General features: G+C 36.6%; 3 protein-coding genes across 5 annotated transcripts; all 3 read right to left on the reverse strand.

Moving 5' to 3' along the window:
- Window positions 1-1,594: 1,594 nt before the first annotated feature.
- On the reverse strand, window positions 1,595-5,327 carry LOC113501765 (protein RRNAD1). 2 transcript variants are annotated; one of them, XM_026882993.1, is made up of 6 exons: window positions 5,117-5,326; window positions 4,564-5,027; window positions 4,030-4,444; window positions 3,779-3,888; window positions 3,442-3,623; window positions 1,595-1,877 (listed from the first exon to the last, which is right to left on the reverse strand). In XM_026882993.1, exons 1-6 carry the CDS (start codon window positions 5,207-5,209, stop codon window positions 1,801-1,803), a joined length of 1,341 nt encoding a protein of 446 aa, XP_026738794.1. In that variant the 5' UTR covers window positions 5,210-5,326; the 3' UTR covers window positions 1,595-1,800. The 2 variants fall into 2 exon arrangements, with proteins under 2 accessions (XP_026738794.1, XP_026738795.1); XM_026882994.1 differs by lacking the exon at window positions 1,595-1,877 and having other exon boundaries at window positions 3,601-3,659; window positions 3,745-3,888; window positions 5,117-5,327.
- Window positions 5,328-6,049: 722 nt separating this feature from the next.
- On the reverse strand, window positions 6,050-10,044 carry LOC113501982 (GPI mannosyltransferase 4). Its single transcript, XM_026883322.1, has 3 exons — window positions 9,692-10,044; window positions 8,399-9,338; window positions 6,050-8,177 (listed from the first exon to the last, which is right to left on the reverse strand). The coding sequence occupies exons 1-3, from the start codon at window positions 9,855-9,857 to the stop codon at window positions 7,319-7,321; spliced, it is 1,965 nt and encodes a 654-aa protein (XP_026739123.1). The 5' UTR covers window positions 9,858-10,044; the 3' UTR covers window positions 6,050-7,318.
- Window positions 10,045-10,441: 397 nt separating this feature from the next.
- Window positions 10,442-25,132, reverse strand: LOC113502051 (histone deacetylase 6). Of its 2 annotated transcripts, none has more exons than XM_026883429.1 (19): window positions 24,823-25,132; window positions 24,596-24,733; window positions 23,060-23,149; window positions 21,912-22,042; window positions 21,292-21,475; window positions 20,623-20,825; window positions 20,269-20,337; window positions 19,827-20,019; window positions 19,204-19,263; window positions 18,352-18,545; window positions 17,710-17,960; window positions 17,128-17,209; window positions 16,256-16,402; window positions 15,898-16,021; window positions 15,132-15,359; window positions 14,138-14,263; window positions 13,610-13,739; window positions 12,489-13,303; window positions 10,442-12,148 (listed from the first exon to the last, which is right to left on the reverse strand). In XM_026883429.1, exons 1-19 carry the CDS (start codon window positions 24,823-24,825, stop codon window positions 11,930-11,932), a joined length of 3,387 nt encoding a protein of 1,128 aa, XP_026739230.1. In that variant the 5' UTR covers window positions 24,826-25,132; the 3' UTR covers window positions 10,442-11,929. The 2 variants fall into 2 exon arrangements, with proteins under 2 accessions (XP_026739230.1, XP_026739229.1); XM_026883428.1 differs by lacking the exon at window positions 19,204-19,263 and adding an exon at window positions 19,321-19,380.
- Window positions 25,133-25,258: the final 126 nt, after the last annotated feature.

A 25,258-nucleotide genomic window follows, 5' to 3' on the forward strand; every position in this document is an offset into this window, starting at 1 on the left:
CGCGTCGTCACTGGGAGTACGGGCACGGCGAGTTCAAGCTGCGGCGGCTGCTGGAGCGGCGCCGCTTCACGCGCGTGCACTCCGACGACTCGGACGAGGAGCCGCCCATGCTGCCGCGCACCCCCCCGGCCACGGCGTGATGCCCGCGGCCAAGACACACACACGACCCCACGCACTCCACACGGACTACCGACCCTAAGTACTAAGATACGCGTAACTAATGATGAAACTTGGCATGTTTTGAAAGAGCTACTATTGTTGCAGGACAATTCCTTGAAATATGACAGCTATTCTAGAATCAGCGCCCTCTAGTGCTAATTAGTCGTATTTTACAAGATCACAAATTTTGTGGCCAACAATTTTTTTTTTTATTAGCCTTTATTGCTAACAGAACAAAAACCAAAATAAACCTAAATCCACAATTATATGAATTACTAATTGGCGTGTTTTTAAGCACAAAGGCCTCCTCCAGCGTTTTCCATTCTTCTCTTGACATTGCCCTCTTTTTCGATAACCGTTCCGCAGACTTTTTAATGTCATCCGGCCACCAATTACACAATTCATGTGTCTTAAGTGTCGCCTAAACTATTGAGCTTTTTTCAAACTTGCCAAGTAATATCGACTGTAAAGCACCTTTTTTGTGTCATGTAAGCGACCAACAACGGCCAATGTATGTGAACGTCTGAGTAATGTATTGTATAACTATTTAAGTCTATAGTTATGTCCCCTCAGTAAGTTTATTTCTCTTTAACTCACATTTTATTGGGGTGTTTAAATATTTTCATTGACCAGTCGAACAATTTACTTAATAAAACAGAGTTCAAAATACGTCAAATATCTTCGGAATAAAGACCAGATCCCCATATTATGGTAAAGAATAGAAAATAGGTAATATTTAACTAAACTATAAACAATTACTAGTACTTATCCCTAATTGCGTGCACAATAAAATACAAAATCTTGATCAATTAGTTAATTACAGTTCCTCGGCACAAATACAATAATAATACATCTTGAATATTGGTATCTTTAATTCTAAATAATGTAAATCTCATACTTATTAGCACCAATGTACAATTTAATACACACGGTTAAGATTTCTTGAGGAGAATTATTGGAGGTGTGAAAGAGACGCCGCTCTAAGCTGCATAGCGCTGTCACCTTTCCACAATTGAATTATTACTTTGAGATGTGGTAGTAGGCTCCCTAAGCATTATGTTAATAGTTATAAGTTTGTATATACTTGCAGACAAATGTAATATTTATTGTTTATCGCTTGAGCTTATTCATTATTTAGTGTTTAGTACTGACACTTCTCTCACTTGTAATATTTAAATTATTAATTAAGTGAATGTACAGTAAGTCTAGTTTAAGGCCCCTTCAGTCACAAATCACGTAATAGAAGTAATAACTAATATGTTTCTGCACTTGCGAATTAAAAGAGAAGCCGTTAATTATGATATGCGGCGCCGTTTTTGTATGTACGGCGTAAAGTATACCTACTCTTTAGTCGGTCATTCATTTCATTATTTTTGTGTACGGTTATAAAAACAAATGTAGCTAGCACATGTACCGGCTAAATACAAAAAACAAGTAATTGAATATATTATTTATTGTAAAAACATTTTAAATACGTAGGTGATAAAGCCTATATTCGTATAATTTAAGAACAAAACGAAATAGGTTGTAAACATGATAAAATTGAATGCATTTTTCTAATTTAAGACATATTCGAAGAACACGAAACCCCATAGTTAAATTAATATACTTAATGTGTAAAACAGTTTGAACTTGTTAAAATTATCTTTTTGCGATTATTATATGATTTCTTGGCGACAACTTTGGATCGAATACTGGCCATATTTCGCAGGAAAAGCCTGAAAAAAAAAGTATACACAAATTTAGTAAGTATGCTCAACAGTAAAAAGGCAATTAAAAAACAAAAGTATTTATGTTAACTGGGTGAAACAATTTGTTAATGATTTGCTTGTTGCACTTGGTTATTAGGTAGTAATTATTAAATTATTAAATAATAATACGCCATAAAATTGTGTCATTATCACATTACAATTACATTAATATAAGATTTAAATTAAATGTTTTAGTTTGTACGTTATAAATACAATTACAAATGCGCTCCAAAATGTGCTTAAAACGTTAATAGATAAGTGTCATATTTAAACATAGCTACATATTTACTAAAGCTTATATCCTCTCTAAGAGAGATCAGAATTTTATTAGATAGTGTAGAATAGAAGTTTATTTGTGTATGTAGCTTAACATTATTTTATTTGTACATTTAAAGTTGCATTGTGAATACTGATGGTTATAATTGTACTTAGAATAAGAACATAATTTAGTCTGAAAGTAAACAAATAGACGTGATACGTTACAGCACTATTCATGTTTAATAGTAAAAGAATTTATTTAAATTTATGGATGACGATTATGTGTTACGATTTCAAAAATTCATGAGGATTTATTTACATCACTTTTTTTTGTTCAATTTTAATTTAAAGGTAATAATTTAGGCTATTCTTAATATAGTTGTATTTGTTAACCTGACTTAGTTTTATATTTTATACCGTAGTTATTAAAGATAATGATTTGTGTCCAAGGTTATATCTTAAAAAAACAGATAGGAATACATTATCGCATTTCTTGTAATATAAATATAACTATGCTCTATAAATATTTACTTACAATTTTCGCACACACTGTACAAATAGTTAAATAAATGTAGTTTTAAAGTGCCAAAGATAAAATCTAGCCTAAACTTATTTATTTGCTTCCTTTTAATCGAATTTATATGTATAACTATAGATGCTCTGTACATACAAATTGTATGATGTGTAAAGTATTTGAATGTCAAATAAGTGTATTTTTGTCTCCACCATTAAACGTAAATATAAACGTAGTAATGTGCGATTTATTTTGAACAATGTTTTTAAAAATTCAGCTTTATAGCTTTTTCAGCATCTTTCATATTTGGAGTTGGGATATTGGGAGATGTTTTTTTAGCGAAACAACACTTCATGAACTGACTTGATCCTCTAATTATGATAAAAGCAAAAAGAGGACCGAGAGCTTTTTGTCAGTGCCAGTTGGACATTTCTTTAAACCTAATCCGAAATAGAAAAAAGCACCTACGGGCAGTCGTCGCCCAGCAGTAAAACAAAACAGTTTAAGACCTCCGTGGTCGAGTGGCGTACGCAAGGCGGTTTCAAGGTGTCGCTAGCTCTGAGGTCCCGGGTTCGAACCCCGGTCGGGTCAATGTAAAAATTCACATTTCTACATTGTCTCGGGTCTGGGTGTTTGTGGTACCTTCGTTGTATCTGAATTCCATAACACAAGTGCTTTAGCAACTTGCTTTGGGTTCAGAATAATGTATGTGATGTTGTCCGCATTTATTTAAGTAAAAAGTCGTGAGTCTGTACTCACCTTTCTCCAATACATACAGCAGTCTATCAAGTAACACGACAGTTTCGACGAGCGGCGCCAGCGCAAGCCGCAGCGTGTACACCACCACTACGCGGCGCCACTGGCGCAGGTCGGCGTGGCCCCGGGCCCACTCCGCCGCCGACAGGGGCAGGTTTAAGCGTTCCACAGCTAGAGTGCAGTATCTGAGAATAAATTATTGTTTAAATGGCAAGATAAATATTTACCACACCATTTTGAAAAAATGAGGTAACCCAGTCTTCTTTTATGATAAGGTTTCACACTACATGTTTGGAATCAAATTACAAAGTTATATAAGTAGTGATTAATCATATCTTACTTTTCAAATGTCATTGAATCTGAGTGTTTGATGCTGCGTACTTTTGCGTGTCTTAGTTTAGGATTGTGCTCGACTAGGATCCTCTCCAGAGCTGCTCTAAATGCATGTACCTGAAATTTAAAAATAATTATCCATTAAACAATTTAACAATAAAAACTTACAAACTAAATAGCTTGTTTCAAAAAGTAAGTGAACAAATTCCAAACAATATAATTATTTTAATTAACATTTTGATAAATGTCTACTGTTACCTTGAGATCAATATAATTGCCTCTCCTCAGCCTCTCACAGTACACATCTATTGAGTGGCAAGCTATCTCTCTACTGACAAAAGACAAGTGACTATCCAACTGTCTCACATAATCACTCATAGGGTATCCTTGACCCTTGTCACCACATGACAACTTCATGTAACAACAGCCAACAACACACAAGAACTTTATGTGATCTGTTTCAACAAAGTGTTTCAGTAATAGGGGCCCCAAATCCCCACAAGGATGGAGGCCTATTAGGCCATAGTTCTTCATTGTCTCTGGTAATGGCAGTTCCAATAGCTGTTTGTTACTTGACAATGTAACATTGAAGTGCAGTGGACCATGGAGTTTGGATACAGCTTCAACGGAAAGGTGCTTCTTGGCTGTATACTCTAGTTGTAAGTCAAGTTTCCTAAAATAAAAGATGATGATTATTTTTTAATAAAAAATATTAGATGCAGAAAATTCTTTGTTTTATTTCAAAATCATCATCATATTTAATTATCATTTATACATACCAAGGGTACAGACCTAGCCTCCTCCGTCAGTTGTGTCTGGCACTCAATCCCGGCTGCATACAAATCCTCTCGGTAAGCCAGCACTCGCACTAAGTGACCCAAACCTGAGCCAAAGTCTATGACAGCCTTACAGCCTGTCTCCAAAGCTGTATCCACCACTATTTCAGCCATCAGACTAATTTCATGTCTCTTTTTTAACTTCACGTGTTTTAAAAATAAATTCTTTAACTTTGAATTACTTTTGCAAGTGTCAACATCATAAACCTCTTTTTTACTTATATTTTTACTATGATTTTCGCGTGGTAAGGTTAATGCATCTATTGATTTGATTAAGGCTAAGAATGATAACGGTAGCACCGTATTAAAGTTAGAAGGTTTGTTGGAGAGAATGTAACCCAAATGTTGTGGATCCATATGTTCGAAGGTATCGCGCCAACATTGCGGAAGTTTGTCCCAGTGTTTATCAACAAAGAAGTCCTGGAAATAAGATTAAGAAGTGTTTAAATTAAGAGTTATGCAAGAATCCCCATAAATAAATGATCAGTTTTTCATAAATTCATACTAACCAATACGTATAAGTCCAGAAGCCAGTCGTACATTCGAATAACTTTTAGCGACATCGCTAGAGTTGATTGTACTATTTCTTTTTGAGTATTCATTGTAACTCTTCTAATACATTAAACGCAGTTCATTTAATATTCACAACAACCCAGCACGTCACGTCCACGTTTTGTTTTGTTTTGAACTTTTGACTTTTGAGAAAGACTAATTTGACGGTTTGACATTGTGACAGTGACACTGTGGCAGCCGCCCCGCTAAATGGGTATTTTGGCTTTTTGGACTCTGATTCAGAGTGGTGTGCCCACACCACTGGTATTTCGGTCCGGCTCTGGTATCCGGTTCGACTGGAAACCAATCGCAACATAGTTGGAAAAAGGCTAGAATGACGATGATGATTCAGTATGGTGTGCCCACAGGATTACTATGTCTACGCTATATAACAATATCTATATCGGTATTCTCCAGAATATACCTTTTTAGCTTAATTATGAAACTTTAAATAAGAATAAACAATTTTAGAATCGTTAATTAAGGCCATCTAACAACTCTTTGCTATGACTTCGGACAAAATTAAATCATGGTAATTAGGGGCCATTTGAGTTCGTTAGGTACGAACGGTTTCTGGCTCCCTACTTTGTATCAGACTGCCGACTAATATTTAAGCAAATAGAAGTGAAGTATGTATTATTGAGGGCATTCAAGAAAGTTTTATGATAGATATTCTTTCTGATCTCTCTTAAAGTTTCAGAGTTTATAATACCCATGAATGAATTCTCATTTAATCCAGTCCACGACCAGATTTTTACACCTGCATTGTACCAACCATAGTTTTACAAATAAGCTTTTTTCCATAGGATATTATACTTACCGCTTTTTGATACTTACTTTAGCTTAGCTGACCAGAAACAAATCCAGTGAAATCGAAAAAAATAATTAAATGACAATTATAACAAAAATGACTTTATTTGTAAACATAATAACCTAAAGCCTATTTTACGTACATAGCAATAAGCAGTCAATTTGTGTAAAGATTCGCAATATACATTGGTCAATTTAAATAGGTAACATAAGACGTTAGCGCCTTTAAAACACAACAACACAAATATGCTACATACAATGCGATTTGTTCAGCTAAATTGACTAACTACTTGCACACAAGTGTTGAGTGTTAACGCTTATTGTGTTACAAAACAAAACACTAATATACTAATTAACGTAGGTATACGCAAATAATTGTGTACAAATGTCTTTTAAAAATAAAGTGCCTTAAAATATGTTAATATCACGCAGTGAACACACGCAAATAAGATTTAAAACAATTGCATTAGATGTGCATGAACGAGCTTCAGAAAAAACTTATAATCCTATTTATTCATTTTGAATTTACGCGACATTGCACTGTATTACCAGAAGAGTAAAGTCGCAAATTAAATGCAACGTTACAGGAAGCCATACACTTTTTTCTTAGCAGCAAAGAAAATATTCTTTGGTGTATAGTTTCGAAGTTAATAGACTTTTTTAATCTTTCAGTTACAAACCTTTTGATGTAAATAAATAAAATGTCAGGCCATTAAAATACATTAAACAATATTTTACTAATTAATTAAGTGGTACTAGCTTGGACTCCAACGCACTACTACATGCATACAAAGCCCGTCATTCAGCCGCTAGCTCACACAAAATAAGTAAAAATAATAATAAGTAAACTGTTTTGAGCACAATATAAAATAAATTAAAATAACTTTGTAAATACATTTAAGTAGCATGAGGTTAAAATTAAACTATACAAAACAGAGAGTGCTGAAATATCAAATGTGGAATTCATTGACCAGAGACAATGTTCTTGTACATTAAATAATTAAATATATTAATTACATCAATTACTATTTCAGATCCACAAACTTAGGTACAAAGTGAATATCTGTTGCCTGTTTCATAAAACTTTAGCCAACCTGTACTGACAGATCAATATTTATATATCCAATAACATTTTCATGATATATTATTGTTTAATAAGGTGTAGAAGTAATCTCGTATCTCTAGTTTAATAAATACTTATAAATGTCTTTGATGATAAAACTTGAATTGAGCATTAATTAAATAATAATAATTAGGCGGTTCTTAAACTATAGTTAATGCCATATGTGATAAATGTACTAAGATATTTCTTAATGGAATCGTTCATTTGAAGACGACATAAATGAGAATTATATTCGATATTTCGTTACTGGTTTTACCTTATAAATGCGAAGGCAGAACTTTTTAAAAAAGCATGAGATTCTTTGTAACATATTCAGATCTACAGCTCGAGATTCGTTCGTTCGTATAAATTTATTTTCGACACAAAACTGATCGTGTTTCGTTGGGAAGTTCGGGAATGCCTCCGTACAAAAGTGGGGGTAGTATGTAAAGTCTTCGATGAGTTCAATGTAGGGGTAATTAGCGGCCACCGACCGAATGTCTTGTTCCAAAGAGCATGGGGACGCGATATAGAACCTGTACTTCTTTTTGTAGTCATGAAGCAACATTTCAGCGTTGGTTAAAACGTCGTCGACCTTTACAAATAGTTCATCGATCGGTAGAGACCCATATTTGTGTATGAAAGTGGTTGGAGCAAGCCTGTATTTGTGGCCAGTCTTCTTGTCCTTCCAAACCTTGGTGGTGCTCTCTAACTGGAGTAAAAACGTCGGTATACTATAGCTGTGAGTGGTGATGACATGTGTGTGGTCCCCATAGTTGTTTTTAATTTCGTGGTAGAGGCTGTTCGAGAAGGGGTATATGCCACCTTGGTGTACGAAGCCAAAGAACAGAGTGAGTAGAGCGTTTAATGTGTACCACGTGTACCTCAGCGTTGTTTTGAACTTCCTGGCTTTAGGTCCGTCGCTCTCGTTGGCATGTAGGTGGTTGCCGTACAGATATATCAGAGGTATTAGCACTGGAATGATGAAACGCGCTTCCTGATGCGGGAACAGTGACAACACGGCTATCGGTATAACCAATGAGAAAAGCATAAGTCCTGTAATACTCTGGATTCGAGGTAGTTTGCTGTATTGCCCGCGGATGAACCTGAAAATAATCGGGCAATTTATTAATTGCGGAAAAATATTTTAAATGTGCGTTTAAGAGGAATGTAGTAAATCAGCACACTGCCAGTTGGCTTATTTTTTTAGTACTCTACAGGGACACTGTTATGCAATAATGTGTTAAGTGCTATGGAAATCCTATGTACTTAACACACTTTTGCATAACAGACTGGTAAGCAATACTTGTGGGAGGTTGAATCTCACCTGTAAGTGTTGACGGTGAGTGTGACGATGGCGAGAACTCCGAGCACATTAAACAACAATGGTACATTGACGGCCAGGTGCAGCCAGCGCGGGTGCAGGCCGTGCTGCGTCAGGTTGCGCATGTCCGAGTTGTACCGCAGGAAGTTCAGCGGCGTCACCACCCAGTTGTCCCACGAAATCTTCAGCGATTCTATATCCGCCATTGTCACATAGCCATAGTACCCAGAATCAACAAGTATCAACAACAGAGCGATCGGAATGCCACACGCAATAAACGTAAATATCCTATAGTGAAAATCTTTGAACCCAACTACTTTAGAACCTAGCCCTCGGTGAAGCCAGAAAAATATTGGCGGGAATGCAAAACCTACAAACGTAGGCCGGTTGAAAATCCCTATAACTACAACAGTAGCTAAGACAATGACTTTATTTAAAGAATGCTGAGGCAAATGTGTGGACAGCTTGAAGATCTTAACTTTCTCAACAGCTGTGGCCGCTTTCTCATACTTCTCTTGTAGAAACTCATTGTGATAGATAACTTTATCTGATTTCAGCATGCATTCAGCTACTAGGTAGAGCAGCATGGAGAAGAATATCATTTCAAATGTGTTGGAGAAACTTCGACAGCAGTACACAAACACTACATATGAACTAGCAAAAATCTTTAATCTGTTTCTAAAATTCTGTCCATATAGAACACAGATTTTATATAAACAGTAGTCATTTATTAGAGATAGTAAGCATATAAAAATTCGAGGGATCACTAACAAGTAGTAGGGTGTTTTGAGGTCCAAGTCGAAATAGTGTCTGGTGTAAGGGTTAGCTATGCGAATGAAATGCAGAGGTGGACCGAGTATCATTTTAGGTACAAATATGTTCCTGATAGGGAACTTTGGATTGAACTCCCATGTTCTTGCAATATCAATTGTGAGAATATCACCTAAAACAAAAGAAAGGAACAAATGAATTTTGGTAAAATCCATTTTGTTTATTAATTTTATTGCTGTACCCATTATATTCTGCATTCAAAGATAGTCAAGGTACTTACTAACTTCATTTACAACAAAATATTTGATCACAAAACAAAAAACATCCCAAGTTACCAATATAATACAAAACAATTGCTTTTTCAATAATACATTTGATGTGTTATTTAAATTCATAGCTATAATTTAAAATTAACTGCTCCGGACTAGGCGAAACTGGTTTCTAGCTAAAAGTTACCTTATTTGTAGTCGTCAAATAAGCGGTTAAAAAAACATTTCAAAAACTATAACATGTGTAAATACTCACCTGCGAGGACCTCAACATTTTGAAAAAACTCGTCCGGATGTATATAACCGCGCTGCGGCAAAAGTGTAAGTGCAAATCTGATTATAACTAGCACCCAATACGAAAAAGGTAATTTAACAGGATTCCTAAATGAAATCGCTTTTAATATTTCTGTCTTTATGAACATCGTACATATATGCAAACTGTGTAATATTTGAGAAACTGCGAAGTATTTATTCGATTATTTTATAAAATCATTTTTCGGACGGACGGCACCTCTGTTGATGTACATTTTACTATTTTTTTCACGTTCGCTTGACATTGACATTGCCTGTTTGACGTCTAGGGCTAAGGGCTGACAGATTCTACAATCGACTAATTCTTGTGAAATGTTTCATTTTCTACAAAAGGCTGCTCGCTTGTTTTTTAATCGTGCTTAGTTTTACTCTAACAGCGAAACTTTTTTTAATCGGTTTTCATTGGAATGTTGCCAAATTAGAACCTTCTTTAATCTTTAACAGTCACTCGGGAGCAATACCCTGCTAGCTTACAGTCAAAAATCGATCGGTACTTTATTTTTATAGAACTGATTTGAATATTCCTTTTGAAATTCATCTTATGGGCGGGTGAACTAATTCGTATCGTAACGAGTTTCGGTACTGCACACAGAGCATACGGCAGCAGTAGCCAGCCACATCCTTTTTCACTTATTCACTTCTATCAAAACATTCAGAGGCGGAAAGGGTTTTCTTTTTTAATAAAACAGTCGAATAATATGATATGATTTAATTATTGTTTCGTTAATACATTTTAGTCGGTTTAATTATGAGCAAATTTTGGCACACGAAATCAAAGGCAATAACTACTTTTGACAACAAAAAATCTGGTATCAGATCTCTAATTATTTCAATAAGTGTTGTGTAGTTTTTACACAATATGAATTGAGAAAAATCACTAAAATAAACAATTTAAACAATGCTGTAATTTATACTCATTAATTTCAGAGGAATTAAATTACAAGAAAAGTATTTAAAACTATTCAATTACAACATTACCGTCAAATCTACGTACTAAAGAAATTCAATAATAAAAATATATAAAACTGGCCGATAAAATCAAACTTAAAAAGTGTATATGATTATAAATAAGGTTATTTACATAAATATACAAGGGTGCTACAGGGAGCTATGTAGCTATGATGGCCTAATTATTGTACTGTTAGTATTCAATAGTACGACTAACATTACTTAAGCTGTGTAGGTAGGTAAATAAATATGCATTATTACCGAAACCAGCAACATATCGCAACCGTTCTGATGGTTGTGACGTGCGGTTGGTTTGGCAAAGGCAAGTCGCAGCTTCTACAGGTTCACCATCTTTTCTTGCGTGAAGGCGTGGTTGTAATGGTTTTCGTGAACAAGCCTAACCTTGGGTATAGGTAATGTCGAATCATGGTCTTCCTTGATTAGAGTATGCAGAGTTATCAATAATAATCACTTGTGCGTTTGTAGTTCTATAAAGAAATCGATAACTTTAAAGTCACAATCTTATAAAATAAAATCAAGTATTACCCACAGAATTGTCTAAGGCCGTAGTAAATACTTTGAACCACTGCATGCATAAGAAAATCGTTTTATTTTTTCGGCCTCTGACACTGGAATGTTTAATAACACTATTAATTAAATTTCTAAATTCTTAATTAAAACACAAAAAGTTATAAATCGTTATTGATTAAATAAATATTAAATTCTTACACTAAGTAAGTGGGTAATGTTTAAATCTATGAATACTTGCTGCCCATTCGAATATTATGGCTCAGATTTTTTCAAAACTGTTACTACTCTATTTAACACTCTATGAATTGAATCTATTTTTGTAGATAGACATCGTTTAAAATTATTTACATAATTATGACGCCAATTATAAATCAGATCAATAAGGTTGACAATGCTATGTACAATAGTCAAAATGATGAACAATAATATACTGATCGTATCACTGTTTCCTGATATTCATATTCCTGTAACTCACTTTTTGTTGCCAATCAAATTTGGTCCTTTTAGCACTGACAAGATATAAAAAATACTCAATGCTGGTTTTGTTTTCTTTTTCATAATCACTTTTTTGGTGGCCCTGTTATAACTACCATCAAAATGATTTTTTGACTTGACAATGCTAAAATGACCAAAGTTTTTGACGTGCTATTTCAGCGTCCAATACAAAAATACTTCTCGCACCCTTATCTGTCCCTACATAACATTATTGCATATGTATATCAGTCTTATAGCACCACGGCATGTCTTCCCCGAACTTGCATTTATGCGCGTTGTTCTTGGCGTCGTAGAGTAGCGCGTTGTCAACGTATGCGTCACAGACGTTGCACCACACTGACAAATCGACTAACGACAGCACTAGCGCGTGGCCTGTCGCTACGTGGTGAGCTTGCATGTGGCCGTTAATGCTGCGGGCACATGCCGTCTGGAAAAAAAGTGATAAGTTAATATATAAGGTGGCATTTAAAAAGAAATAGGTACTGTTGCTTCACTTAGATAATGTTTTTTTTGGTATTGACTTAAAAATAACACTGTATAATGCTGTTATTGTGCAAGGGGTGGGAACTTGTGAAGTAACGGCTAAGCAGAATTACCACTTAGAAGTGACTCAAAGTCACGCAAATTCGCAATCAACTGTTTTTCTTTAATTTACTGTTTTTGGAACAAAAGGGAGAGAATAAGTTTCCAATATTATCTATTAAACAATCTGAAGCACAAAATTTTATCTTCTTCATCATTTTAGATAAAATATAAAGATCACTTACTATATAACAATGCAGGCACACCCAATTCTCTTCAGTATGTTCACAGTCGATACATTTAACACCTTGCTCGAACTTCACGTCACTCGGTATCGCAAACAACGAGTCTAAATGCGGACACCACTGCAGAGGAATCACGGCGAACATATCGCCGTCGGCTATCGCTCGCATGTTCTCCGCCAAGTAATCGACTAATGTCGCTTTCGGCGTACTGGAACCTCCTTTGTCACACGTTTTATGACTTGAGGCTCCTGCCTTCGTAGCTGGCGTACTACTTGTTGCTTGAGTATTTTCTTCACTTGGTTTTGGAGGTTTAGGTGTTTTTGTTTCGTCCTCATCATCTGTACCGCAGTGAATCCCGTCGGAACATTTCTTTCCTATCGTCAACTTAGCGAGATCAGTTTCTAACGATGTTTCCAACTGGCTCTTTGATACTGATTTCGTCGAGTCGTTGAGGTCGATGCTACTGACTGATATATCGAATTCGGTTTGGTCTACAATGAGTCCTCTGGATGGTAAGGGAGTTTCTAGTTCGTAATCAGTTGGTAGTGCGACTTGGAATTTGAGTGATTTCCAGTATTGTTTGTGTGTGTTGATGACGTCATGGATTGTGTCTATGGCGGACCAGAGTGCGGGGGTTTTGGGGTCGTAGTGGTGGTGGATGGGGTCACCGAGCAGAGCCTTCGTGCACATGGTCATGGAGTAGGAGATGCTGGTGATGTTGTAGCCCCCCTCCAGGCACAGGATGACGCGGCCGCCCGCCAGCCCGCGGAGTAACTGTGTCATTCTACCGAAACATTCTGGCGTCACTTTGCAACCTGAAATACGTAACATAACGAGTGTAACTTGTACTTTTAGTATAGTAGTATGAAAGTGGACCCTTCTGGATTTTTTGTTAAAGGAATTTAATCCTTGCGTCGCGGAGTCTCATGCACAATACCAGACTCAGGACAAGCATTTATAGAAACGCTTGTTCTACGCGGATCGAGCTAGCAACACGTCGCGTACAGTTTATTTGGCGTCGTTACCTCAACCACTCGGCTAACCGAAGTTTTTTTTTTGTGCAGTTACTTCAATTACTGGATGTATACAATTTTGCTTAAAAAATGTCAGTTGAGCGTTACCTCCGAGCGGGTCCCCGACGCAGGCGTCGAACCCGGCGGACACGATGACGAGCTCCGGGTTGTACTCGTAGGCAATCGGCAGGATCACCTGCGTGAAGGCCGACAGGTACTCCGCGTCGCCCATGCCACGCTGTCAACAACAATACAATTACATATAAAATATACATAGATAAGTTTTAGAAAACATCCGCTATAGTTAATATTTTTCCTCCCGACTACTTTTAAAGGGCTCTACCGATCTTTATCAAACATGTTTAAGAACACTTGAATACGAAACCAACTAAAACGAAATAGCTGAACCCGTTCGAGAGCTATGCCACAGATAGAAGACACGTGAAATATAAGTTTAAATTTAGTAAAGCCCCTCTTTTTGAGTCGGAGGATAATAATGGAGAAGACAGAAAAACAGAAATGAGTACATTTCTTGGTGTGCAGCGAAATAGTACGGGTAAGTTTGAACTAAATTAAACATTTATTATTGCTTATCTGATATCCAAAAAGAAAAGAGCAATGATAATAACATCTCACCTTATTCCAAGGTATGTTAACATTGAACCCCTCCCCCTTCCCTTCGCCGACGGCCGTGTGGTCCGCGTCCTTCGAGTGCGGGAAGAACGAGCCGTGGTCGTAGCGGTGTATAGACATGTAAAGGATCTGAAATTATAACATGGCAATAGAGGAAACTCATTGGTTTATAGGTGCAGAGTAAAATCTAATATATAAAATTCCCGTGTCACGATGTCAGTTACCGTACTCCTCCGAAACTACTTAACCGATTTTTACCAAATTTTATAAGCGTATTCAGTAGGTCTGAGAATCGACTAACATCTATTTTTCATACCCCTAAGTGACAAGGGTTGTCACACTATAGAAAAATATTTTATTTTTTGGACGAAATTGTTTATTACTATGAGTTCTCCGTGTTTCGAAAGGCAAGGTAAATTTTGGGTGCCGGCTGTTATTCATACATTTTTGACAGATATGGGATAGAATAGAAAATTCTTTATTGTACACTATAGAATTACAGTAGTGATTCTTAGAACATACAGTGTAAGGGTTAGATAGAAGCTAGAAAGACTTAAGCTATCTTACTACGGGGTTGAGGAGGTGGCTTTTTGAAAAACACTAATACTTAGCTGCGGCAAAACTGGAAGCTGATGCTAACATAGTTGGGAGTAGTCTAGGATACAGATATACATATACAATAAATAGATGACAAAATTATCACGATTGGTATTGAAACTAAGCGTGCCGACTTTTTAACAGAAATTACGCATTATATAATTTTTAAATTACTTACCCGTGATAGGAAATATGTTCTTGCCTTTGGGTACTCGAAATTTTTGGGCTATTGCAGTAAATTACTAGCGAGGTATTCCTTAAGTTTACGCGGTCGTCTGGCTATAAAAAAGACCGCGGATTGTGAGTAGCGGCGGCCAACCTTGACGCTTGGTCGGGGTTTGGACACGCAAAGTATATGCGTTTGCGTCATGACTTGTATATCTATCACGGTAGCACTCACCCTGTTGTCGTGGTAGGTGATGGCCTGCGTGCCGTTGCCGTGATGCACGTCCCAGTCCAGCAGCAGCACGCGCGCCAGGCCGCGCGCCCGCAGCGCGTGGCTGGCGCCCGCCGCCGCCGCGTTCAGCAGGCAGAACCCGCTCGGCGACCACCTGTCGGCGTGGTGGCCCGGCGGCCGGACCACGCACACGCCAGACCCGCACTCGTTGGATAACACTGAGTCTACCATCTGTACAGTTAAGGTTGGGTTTTGATTGACCAGAATATATAAATGCTAAAAAACGGAGACACTTCGCTGTCGCCGGATCTATACCCGTTCTTTAAGGTTCTTAACCTATAGATTTAAAATGGGATTTTGATTGACTAGACTTCTACGCTACGCTAAGCTTCTCTGCTTCCCAGTAGTATAAAACTTCTATAAATTAACTATAAAAAATCAACTTTGCTTCCCAGTAGTTTTATACTACTGGGAAGCAGAGAAGCTTAGCGTAGTTGACCAACCTACAGATAATACTGAAACTACCATCTCCTCATATAAAGTTGATTTTTGATTGAACAGAAGTGAGGATTTTATATTTTAATTCTAGCTAACTTTGCTTGTATCAGACTAGACTTGATTTTAAATTACCAAAAAATATCAGGCATCTTATGTGTCCTCTATACAGTTTATGATAAAGTAGTCAGTCAATCAGATTAGCTTGTAATTTCCATTTTGTTTTTAAATAATACGGGCAACAAAAAACTGTGGGAACAATAATTATTTTTACCTGTAAGACACACCCCACAGCTACCGCAGCGCTCTCTAGAGAATCAGGGTGGAAGTACACCGAGTCGAACTCTTCCTTCTGTTTGTTGAGGTTTCTTAGTTTCGTTGTTGACAGCTCTTTTAACCTATTTCATAACAATACTATTACAATTTTGACAAAGAATTATGAGGACTTGCCTTCTGGGCATACATATAAAAGGCACACTTGCTAATCTTAATATTTTATTTTCTTGATAATATAGTCTAAAATTAAATTATTGTTTTAGTAAATGTAACCTTTTACGAACTCTTTCTTCTTTTAGCACTATCGTTAACTCAAACACTCCCTACTAAAACATTGGTCATGTATTAAAACTGACCTGTTTAAATGTTTCTCAGTGTGTACAGTGAGTATCTCCTCATCAGTGGCAGTCCTGGGTGCGAGCTGGTGCAGCCTGTCCAGCAGGCCGAAGTCTCGGTGGCGCTCGTGAATGCGTAGGATACGCTCCGGACACTCCACGTGACCGCTAACATAATAATAGTAAAGGTGTCAAAGTATTATTATCAATTCATTATTCAGTATGATGCTGGGTCTCGTTGGATGCAAGTGGCAATGAAACGGTCGCGATGGAGATCGTACGGTGAGGCCTATGTCCAGATCGATATAGGCTGAGATGATGATGATTATTTAGTATCTGGGGTAGATGGCGTGGTAAGGTCGAATTATGAGGAATATAAATCTACTTATTTGCTATGCCCGATGATCTATTTATAAGGCTTATTACCACCTAAGAATACATGTGGAATGCAATAAAAGTATTTTATATTTAATCTTACATTAAGATAAAGAGGAAAATGGAGATACGGGAGAGGCAAGCCAAGTAGTAATTATCTGTCCTTTAGATGCCCAAAGAAAGACAAGAGACGCTAACTGTGAATGGTCGACTTGAATAGGTTTAGTGCTGTTCGGATCTAGAATTGGAACCAATAACATGATGTCATGTTACACAAACTAAAGTTATAGTGACTTTGGTTCACAGAAAGATATATGAATCAGTGGGCCCGCCAAGATAAGTGAAAAAGAAGCGGCATGGCCAGCATGCCTCTTCTCGAAGTCAATATTCAAAAAACTTTATTTCTTAGTGGATTAAACTAGAGGGTAATACTACTACTGTGCCAAAGGTCTGTATTTTTAATAACAAAGCAAGGATTGTCATACTTTTACAGAAAACAAGGATTACAAGGTACTTACGGTTCACAGACATTCTTATGTTTCAACATTGCTTGGTCGTAGATGTAGCCCACTGGGTGTTGAGGTAGCGTTAAATCAGTCACTGCAAATAATTGTAAATATGGTAAAAGAAAAGTTAAAAAAAGAGATGAGTGTGAAAAAGAGTCTCCACGATAGATTATTATGGAACCCTAAAAAAGCACTTTGATTCCTAGTCGGTATTTTCCCACTCGTGTACCCAAAGATGGCTAAACTAGCCAATCTTCCGAAAAAATATTAAATACTAGCTGTTGCCCGCGACTTCGTCCGCGTGGTTAGAAGATATAAGTTATAATTTATACCTGCCTTCTATCTATCTATCTGCCTTTTATCTATCTTGTAGGATTCAGTCAGCGTTTGCAATGTAAGCGCAAAAAATGTGTTTTTTTACGACCTTACATTAGAAACCTCAAAAATTGTAGCCTATGTGTTATTCTGATGTATAAGCTATATTGTGGTAAAGTTTCATTCAAATCCATTCAGCAGTTTTTTTACGTGAAAGAGTAACAAACATCCATACTTACAAACTTTCGCCTTTATAATAGTAGTAGGATAATAATATACCTATCCTCAAATGGTTCAGCCGGCGAGCTATCTCAGCTTTAGTCTTATCGTCTTGCAGCGGGTAACAGTCCCTGGTGAGGAAGGTGTCAGGCCTGGTTTCATCTCCCTCCCACTTCACGGAGACCACGTGCCTGCCCCGCGTGACGTCACTCACGTTGGGAGGCCCCGACAGCGAGTACGTCGGCTGGTAGTTGTAGCAGTTCCAGTACGGCTTCTGAGCGTATATGCAGTTTAGGATCGTGTCTCTTATCCTGTTGAAGGAATAAAAAAGGTAAGGATGGAAATAGTGGATTTGCATTTAATGCGTAAAAGACGAAATTTTCATTTCTTTTTTAGGTAGGCCTGTTTCAGGCAAGTTTAAAACGCTAATATTATTTCTCTGTATTATGATGAAATTTCTGCGCAACGTTCTAAAATGTCATAATCATGAAGAAAAAACGACTTAATTTCTGTGTTGCCCGCCAAAACAAGGAATAGAAATTATAAAACTATCCTTCGGAATTTACCAAAAAAGGGTAATACTTACCTAAAATAATTTGATGTTAAAAGACCTAGATTTTTTCGAACATTTTTCCAGCTAGTCTGGAAAATCACTAACAGAAAGAAAAGGAAAAAAAAAAATAAAAGCAGCTAAAGACTCACTCATCGCTGGGCTCGCTGACGTCCTCCAGGCTCGGGGCGGCGTGTCCCAGCAGCGCGCGCAGCGTGAGCGCGGCGGCGTCGGCCAGCGCCTGCAGGCAGTAGCCGCCCTCCAGCGCCACGCACACGCGCGCGCTCACCGACATCAGCAGGCTGGTCAGGTGAGCGTAGCAAGCGGGCGTTAGCTCCATCTCGCCCTGGGATATACATACAATACTCCTTATAATTATATGTTTACCAGCTTTTCGCCCGCGTCGATGTCGGTTATATCGCGTTTCCAAGAGAACTCTTCAAAAGTCCGGCTTAAAAACTATCCTATGTTCTTTCTCAAGGTCAACTCTATTTCTGTACCAAATTTCATTGAAATCAGTTCAGTGGTTCAGACGTGAAAGCGTAACAGACAGACAGACAGAATTACTTTCGCTTATATATATTAGTAGGGATATAGCGTGAGGCTACTATGGTGACGTCGACAGCGTCGGCTCATGATTAAGGACTCAACTTGTCCAAAACTGTTCGGAAGATCAAGATGAATAAAAGTAAACAGTTATCATATGGATAATCATGAATCTCCAACAGGAAAGTTATTAAAATAATACCTTGACGATTGTTTCGAAACAAGTTTTGTTTAGGGTAAGAGTAAGATTGTTTTATAAAGGTGAACGGTTTTAGGTTCCGGACGGGAAACTATTATTACCGGAGATTATTTAATCATCCACAAAAGTTTTAATCTCACGTGTGCCCTTTTCAATTAAATAAGCTTTTACCTAGGTAACATTTTGATCTGCTCATATTTATTCTATTTTATAAGCAAAAAGAAGCACCCAATGACTTCACAATCAACACGCATCTAACCTTCTCATCTCCCAACGCCGAGTCAAACCCAGCGGACACGATAACGAGTTCGGGGGAGAACTGAAAGAGACAGAAACATACAAAACGCTAATGTAAGAAAGAGATGGATATATATACCTCAGGACAGCCGTAGGCAGCGTCGTAACCGGCTGATATTATGATGAGCTCCGGTTGATACTGTTGTAATAAAAATATTATAAGATGGTAATATTCGCATATAAAAAAAAAATCATTAAGATTATTTGAATTATAATATAAAAAGTTTTCTGTAATTTTCTCTCTAGATTGTAAGTGTAAACTTAACGTTAGTGTAGTAAATGTATACAGTGTTTTGGTTCAATTGTGCTTATTAATGTTTTCTTAGTCGAATCTATTTACTTGATCAAGTCGCAGTTGATATTTGATAGTGTATTAATATTTTCAAAGTTACTTTAAACTTTTCACAAAACAGGAAAATGATTTAAATACGGTAAAATATTATAGCAGTTGTGGAAGCGAGACAAAGCTATACATCGTGAATACTGGCTTCTGTTTTTACAAAAATAAATTTGACTTGACCTAACTTGGTAGTATGCCCTCTGAAAACTAATTCAACTTCAAAACATCCACAACATATCACTTACTTCAAAAGCCATGGGCAGTAACAGCTGGTGCCATATAGCGAGATAGTCGCCATCTTTCATGCCGGTCTTGTTGAGGGGTACGTTGAAGTTGTACCCCTTCCCCCGGCCCGCGCCCACGTAGTGGAAGTTGGACTGGCGGAGGTTCGGCCAGAAGGCGCCGTGCTCATAGCGGTGGATAGAGAAGTATACTACCCTATATTTAAATTTTAAGTAAGTATTAAGTGGTATAAAATCTTTCTTTGTGTTCCAAAAGAAGTTATTGGTAGGATTCGGGCGTTACAATTGGCCGGTACTGGCAAGTCTGAGACGCATTAGTCGATTTATCAACTATGCTACCTACCGCGTAAAAAGAATTGTTCAATTTTTCATTAGACGTCACTGCACCCGTCTGTTCGGATTTCTATTTTAAGTATGCAAAATATACAAATAAAATATATATTACCTAGGATCGTTGTAAAACATTTGCTGTGTCGCTTGTCCGTGATGCACATCCCAATCCACAATCAGTATCCTGAAACAATATCAGATAGTTCATCCATTCTTTTTTCGTCAAAAATAGCAGAAAAAGGCAGTTTCATTTTTAAATTTTTCCACGTTTTTATAATCCCACTTTCTTGTTTGTTTGTCGTTCCGGTTGGATTTTTGCAATTCAATTTTGAGGCACTTCCCAATAAGCTAGCAGGCTGAAATTTTCAGGGTAGTTTCAAAATCGATGACAATGCAATTTACAACTATAAATACTGTCAAAATTTTTTACATTTGACATATAAAAACGATTTTTTTAATCTACACTTACCTGGTCAGGCCGAGTGTATCGGTGGCATGCCTGGCGGCCAGCGCCACGTTGTTGTAGAAGCAGTACCCGCAGGGCTCGGCGCGCATGGCGTGGTGGCCGGGCGGACGCACCAGCGCCAGGCCATTCTGGATGCTGCCTGACACTACGCGAGAAACTAGGTCTATTGTAGAGCCCGCAGCTAGCAGGGCTAGCTCGTGGGTAGTCTGAAAAAAGGGTTAAAGAGGGTTTCTGTACTTAAAAAAAGACTAAAGTAACTAAGGAATTGTATCCTTGGGTAGCGGGGTAGTCACATGCACAAAGACACCCAGATTCAAAATAACCATTCGTGGATCACACAAACACTCGATGTCATACCCGCAACACGTTTCGCAGAGGATTTGACGTGGTGACCTTACAACAACAACAACCGCGGTGCAGAGTGTACGAAAGTGGTGCAGAGTTTAGTGCAAATTAAATATTTTACTAAATATTTGTCACAAAGCGTTTTGTAGAGAATCAGACCGAGATGGCATACCTATCAAATCTACCAAAACTTGGGTATAATAGCAAACTATCACAACACTGAGTTACACTAAAATGATTACTTGTTGAATCAGCCATCTTCCGTCTTAAAACCAGAGTAAACTGTTTACTAAAATGATTTGTTTACAAATAATGTTATTAACTCACCGGGTGTATATAAATCGCATCATATTTAGCGGAGACCTGCTCCAGATACTCAACATCATTGTTCTGATGCGTCTTCTCCATCATGTCGTACACAGAGGGCGCGTGCAAGACACATAACTCCTCCTTAGTCGCCGCTCGTGGTGGGAACTGTTTGCATTGCTCTATTAAGTTTAATTCATGGCACCTGAAACAAAATATATTATCAAGTACTGTTTGAAATTTGAAAAGAAACCATAAAAATATTTTAATCATTATTTAAAAGTATATTACTAAAAAGAAATTATCATTTTATTCTTCACTTCATGAACTTCAAGTTATATTTAAAAGTTTATAATATTTTTTTGTCCTGCCACATCCATTCACTTGTGTTTTAATAAAGATCTCCCTTCTATCTATCTATTCAGTCATGTAATAATTCAAATTGTTATAAATAATTTTATAAGACGTTAAGTATAAGTATAAGCTTTGTAGATGCCTACACCCACCAGTAAGAATAAAAAGAACAGAAATAATACTTTTTATTTTTATTAGTCAGCTTTTAACTTCTTTCTCATTAGGTTGGAAGCACACACGCACAGTGGCATTTCAGTTATATAATTCAAACAAAGTAAAAATGAAACCTTTCTATAATGCTGGTGAGTCTCTCGGGACACTCCGGGTATTTGTCGTCCCACAGACAGCGGTGCTCCGCCATGCGCGGCTCCGTCACCAGACCGGTCGCACCCTTCACTTTTGTCTTGGAATCCATCGCCTGGAATAACAAGGTTGGTTATTAATGTACAAACATCATCATCCCAGCTGTTGCCTGCCCACCCGCTATAAATCGAAAAACATCCTACGGGAACATGAAATCGGGATAAAAACTATCCTATGTGTTAATTTTGGTTTTAAACTATCTGTATAACAAGTTTCGTCTAAAACCGTTCAGTGGTTTTGGCGTGAAAGAGGAATAAACATCCGTACATCCATAAAAACAAACTCTCGCGTTTATAATTGCTTCAATATCAATCAATCTTAGAAATATAGAAGAATACTTTGCCAAACATCGTAAGTGCTTAAATTAAAAAGTTTAATACATTACTTTTAAAAATGATAGCTACAAAGTTAACACTAAAATTGCACCAAATAGCAAGGTCATTTTAAACAAAGAACCATATAAAAAATTGGGTCATATATATTGGAGAAAATATATTCTAATTTAATTAATTGCTTTTCTTGACCTTGAACATGCACACAAATTGAAAATAGAGTTAAATTACTGTAAATACATGTAGTGAAGTCTTATCATGGTTAATTAATGTCACATTTCGTTACAAATTCTACATAGTAGACGAGATAAGAGTAATTAACTTTATGGTAGTGGTATTGACATGTTTGAAGCTAACATTGAACTAAATAAACATTACTTTATTTACTATTTTCAATGGTATCTAAGCATACTCAAAGTCAAAAATCCTTTTAATATGTCTCGCTCAGCCTTTAGTTCACAAAACTCAATGAAATTAAAACAGGCACACTTGAAGAGCATTTTAAGAAATCCAGCTTCCACATTAATTCATAATCTTTTTTATTTTGTTTATCTTTCTGTCAGAATAGACCTCTATATATTATCGCTTCAATCCTACAAATATTTTAGAAGTGAAAGTACACAGATAGTTTATAATCAGGATTATATGATAGTTTTATGTTTCATATTTGTAGAGGGAGGGCCTGTGGGCAACAGCTAGTAACATAATATTAAAAAAAAATATTTATGAAATTCACTTACAATTTGATAATGATCCCTCAATTCAGTTTCGATACCGTGTTTCTTCTTCTGCTGTGCTTTGCGTTTGGCAGCAACTACTAGAGCTGAAGGCTGCAACAATAATAACATTTTATTACCATGACCAATACACAAAACAATAGGTTCTGTGGAAAATACATTGCTTTGCCACTTGATTAAAATTTCATTTAAGTCAATCATTTTAGTCTTGTTCCCAATAGGCAGATGCTATTTTTATATACACGGTGTTTTTTTAGTCGTCTTACAAAAGGAGCCCAGTTCATGTATCCGACGTAAAGTACCCCTAGGCGCGATTATTATTTTTTTATCATCAACTAACATAATAAGTACGACGAAAAATTAAACATGAGAAATCTGAAATATTGTCTTAAAAATGATAAAAAACAAGCCGCCCGCGCCCCTCACCATTGTTACAAGGCTCGGACCGCGCTCGCAACAGAGCTGTGTATCTAAAAAACTACAAATTGCATCATAATATTGAATAAAAATTGCATTTTAAAATTATTCAAATCTCATAAATATCTATTTTTTTTATTATGAACGTGTTTTAGTCATTGGATACATGAACTGGGCTGCTTTTGTAAGATGACTAAAAAATCACGGTGTATACATAGTATAATAATTATTGTATATTTATAATTATTATTATTTACTGAAAAACAAATAATTGTTAAATTTTGAAATACATTCCAATTCTGCCTGTTAGACAACAGGTTGTTAATACAGGTTTCAAATGTAGTGTTGAGAGAAGTCGGTCACAACATATTAGCATTTGTAATGATCTTCTTTGTATGTAAGAATTCAAGACATACTTGTGTAATGTATTTTCTCAGATTCTCAATTGTTTATTGTATTCCTCTTTGTTTGTTAATTTTTACATTGTTATTTATGAGACCGATATAAACTTTGTTTTTTTTTATGTGACTGTTGCACAGTCACAAGTGTAAAGTGTACCCATTATTTAGACATTCCTAGTTTGTTAGTTTAATATTGAAATTGTATATTCAAAGATTGGTAATAAAAATAACATGGTAGAATACTCACAATTGATTTGTATCAAAAAATTATTACAATAGTTTTTTAAATGGAAATAAAATTGAACAATAAACCAGAAAACAGACTACTTGACACTAGATTATTTATCTTTCATTAAATAAATGTCACTTTTATCTATAAAGATAATTTGCTTTATGACAGCAATTATATTATCAATAAAACAATAGTGCAGTGGTTAAAAGTATCAGTCAAGAAAATACCAAAGTTCAATCTTTGTTTATGTTTACATAATAAAAATGTAGACATTGGTAAGTGAAATTAAACCAGATATAAAAATTATCAAATATTCATGAGCAGTGTATTTGTTTACAAACGTCGCAATTGCCGCAAATAACAAGAAACAAATCATTTAGTTTAATGAATAAAGCATTTGTCCAGCTTTAAGTAGGTATGTAGGTCTGTATGACATCAGTCAATAGCATTGAGAGTAGGCGGCGAGACCGCAATACCTTATAAAATTACCTTAGCCCCGGCGGACATCGCGCGGGTCTGTATCTTGGCCTTGCGAGCACCATTTCTGGTCACTATACTTGATGCAGGTGGTGTCACCTTTTTACTCTCTCCAGACGATCGACGAGGCGGCGGTGGCGGTGGGGTTGACTTAAAAATGTAACAAAATCGATTTACAAAACTGCTTCACACAATAGCGCGCCAAGTCTAAAATTAAACTATTTAAATATTAACCTTACCATTGTTAAAAGAAAACTAGTCACTTAAGTGGTAATTCACCAAAAATTTCACATTCACTGGTTACTCAGTAAACTACGTGGTCATTGTTAATTATCGCGGTTAATAAGCAATCAAAACAATACACATTGCAGTCGGGTGTTGCGGTTGCCCTAAAAATCGTGGTGCCAATGACATGAATTTGCATATGGTTTTGACAGCACGCACAGATAATCTAAATCACGTCCGCTCATGAAATCACAGCCATTGCCTATACAATCTTTGTAGAATCACTAATCCCTCAAAAATTTAAGTGCCTCAGATAATCTTTATGAATCATTTCATCATCATCGGTTGAGTTCTTTTATTTAGTTAATGACTGTGTTAATTGTCAGCAAGCCTGTTAATTTTAATAGAAACATAACGCACCTTTCCATACAGATAATAAATACTTCGAAA

The sequence above is a fragment of the Trichoplusia ni genome, chromosome 16, assembly GCF_003590095.1.
Source record: "Trichoplusia ni isolate ovarian cell line Hi5 chromosome 16, tn1, whole genome shotgun sequence".
NCBI lineage: Eukaryota > Metazoa > Arthropoda > Insecta > Lepidoptera > Noctuidae > Trichoplusia > Trichoplusia ni.

Bases quoted from the DNA above. Each gene is read 5' to 3' on its own strand.
- LOC113501765 (XM_026882993.1), bottom strand. From the start codon at position 5,209: ATGAATACTCAAAAAGAAATAGTACAATCAACTCTAGCGATGTCGCTA. The intron at 3,624-3,778 runs GTAAGATATGAT...ATTTATTCTCAG, and splicing joins GATTCAATGACATTTGAAAA to ATACTGCACTCTAGCTGTGG. The intron at 1,878-3,441 runs GTGAGTACAGAC...TTTTTTTTTCAG, and splicing joins GCTGTATGTATTGGAGAAAG to GCTTTTCCTGCGAAATATGG.
- LOC113502051 (XM_026883429.1), bottom strand. The intron at 16,403-17,127 runs GTAAGTACCTTG...TTATTATGTTAG, and splicing joins CATAAGAATGTCTGTGAACC to CGGTCACGTGGAGTGTCCGG. The intron at 12,149-12,488 runs GTAAGTGATCTT...CTTTTTTTCCAG, and splicing joins TGTGCCTGCATTGTTATATA to ACGGCATGTGCCCGCAGCAT.
- LOC113501982 (XM_026883322.1), bottom strand. From the start codon at position 9,857: ATGTTCATAAAGACAGAAATATTAAAAGCGATTTCATTTAGGAATCCT. The intron at 9,339-9,691 runs GTGAGTATTTAC...CTTTTGTTTTAG, and splicing joins AAATGTTGAGGTCCTCGCAG to GTGATATTCTCACAATTGAT. The intron at 8,178-8,398 runs GTGAGATTCAAC...GATTATTTTCAG, and splicing joins CTCACCGTCAACACTTACAG to GTTCATCCGCGGGCAATACA.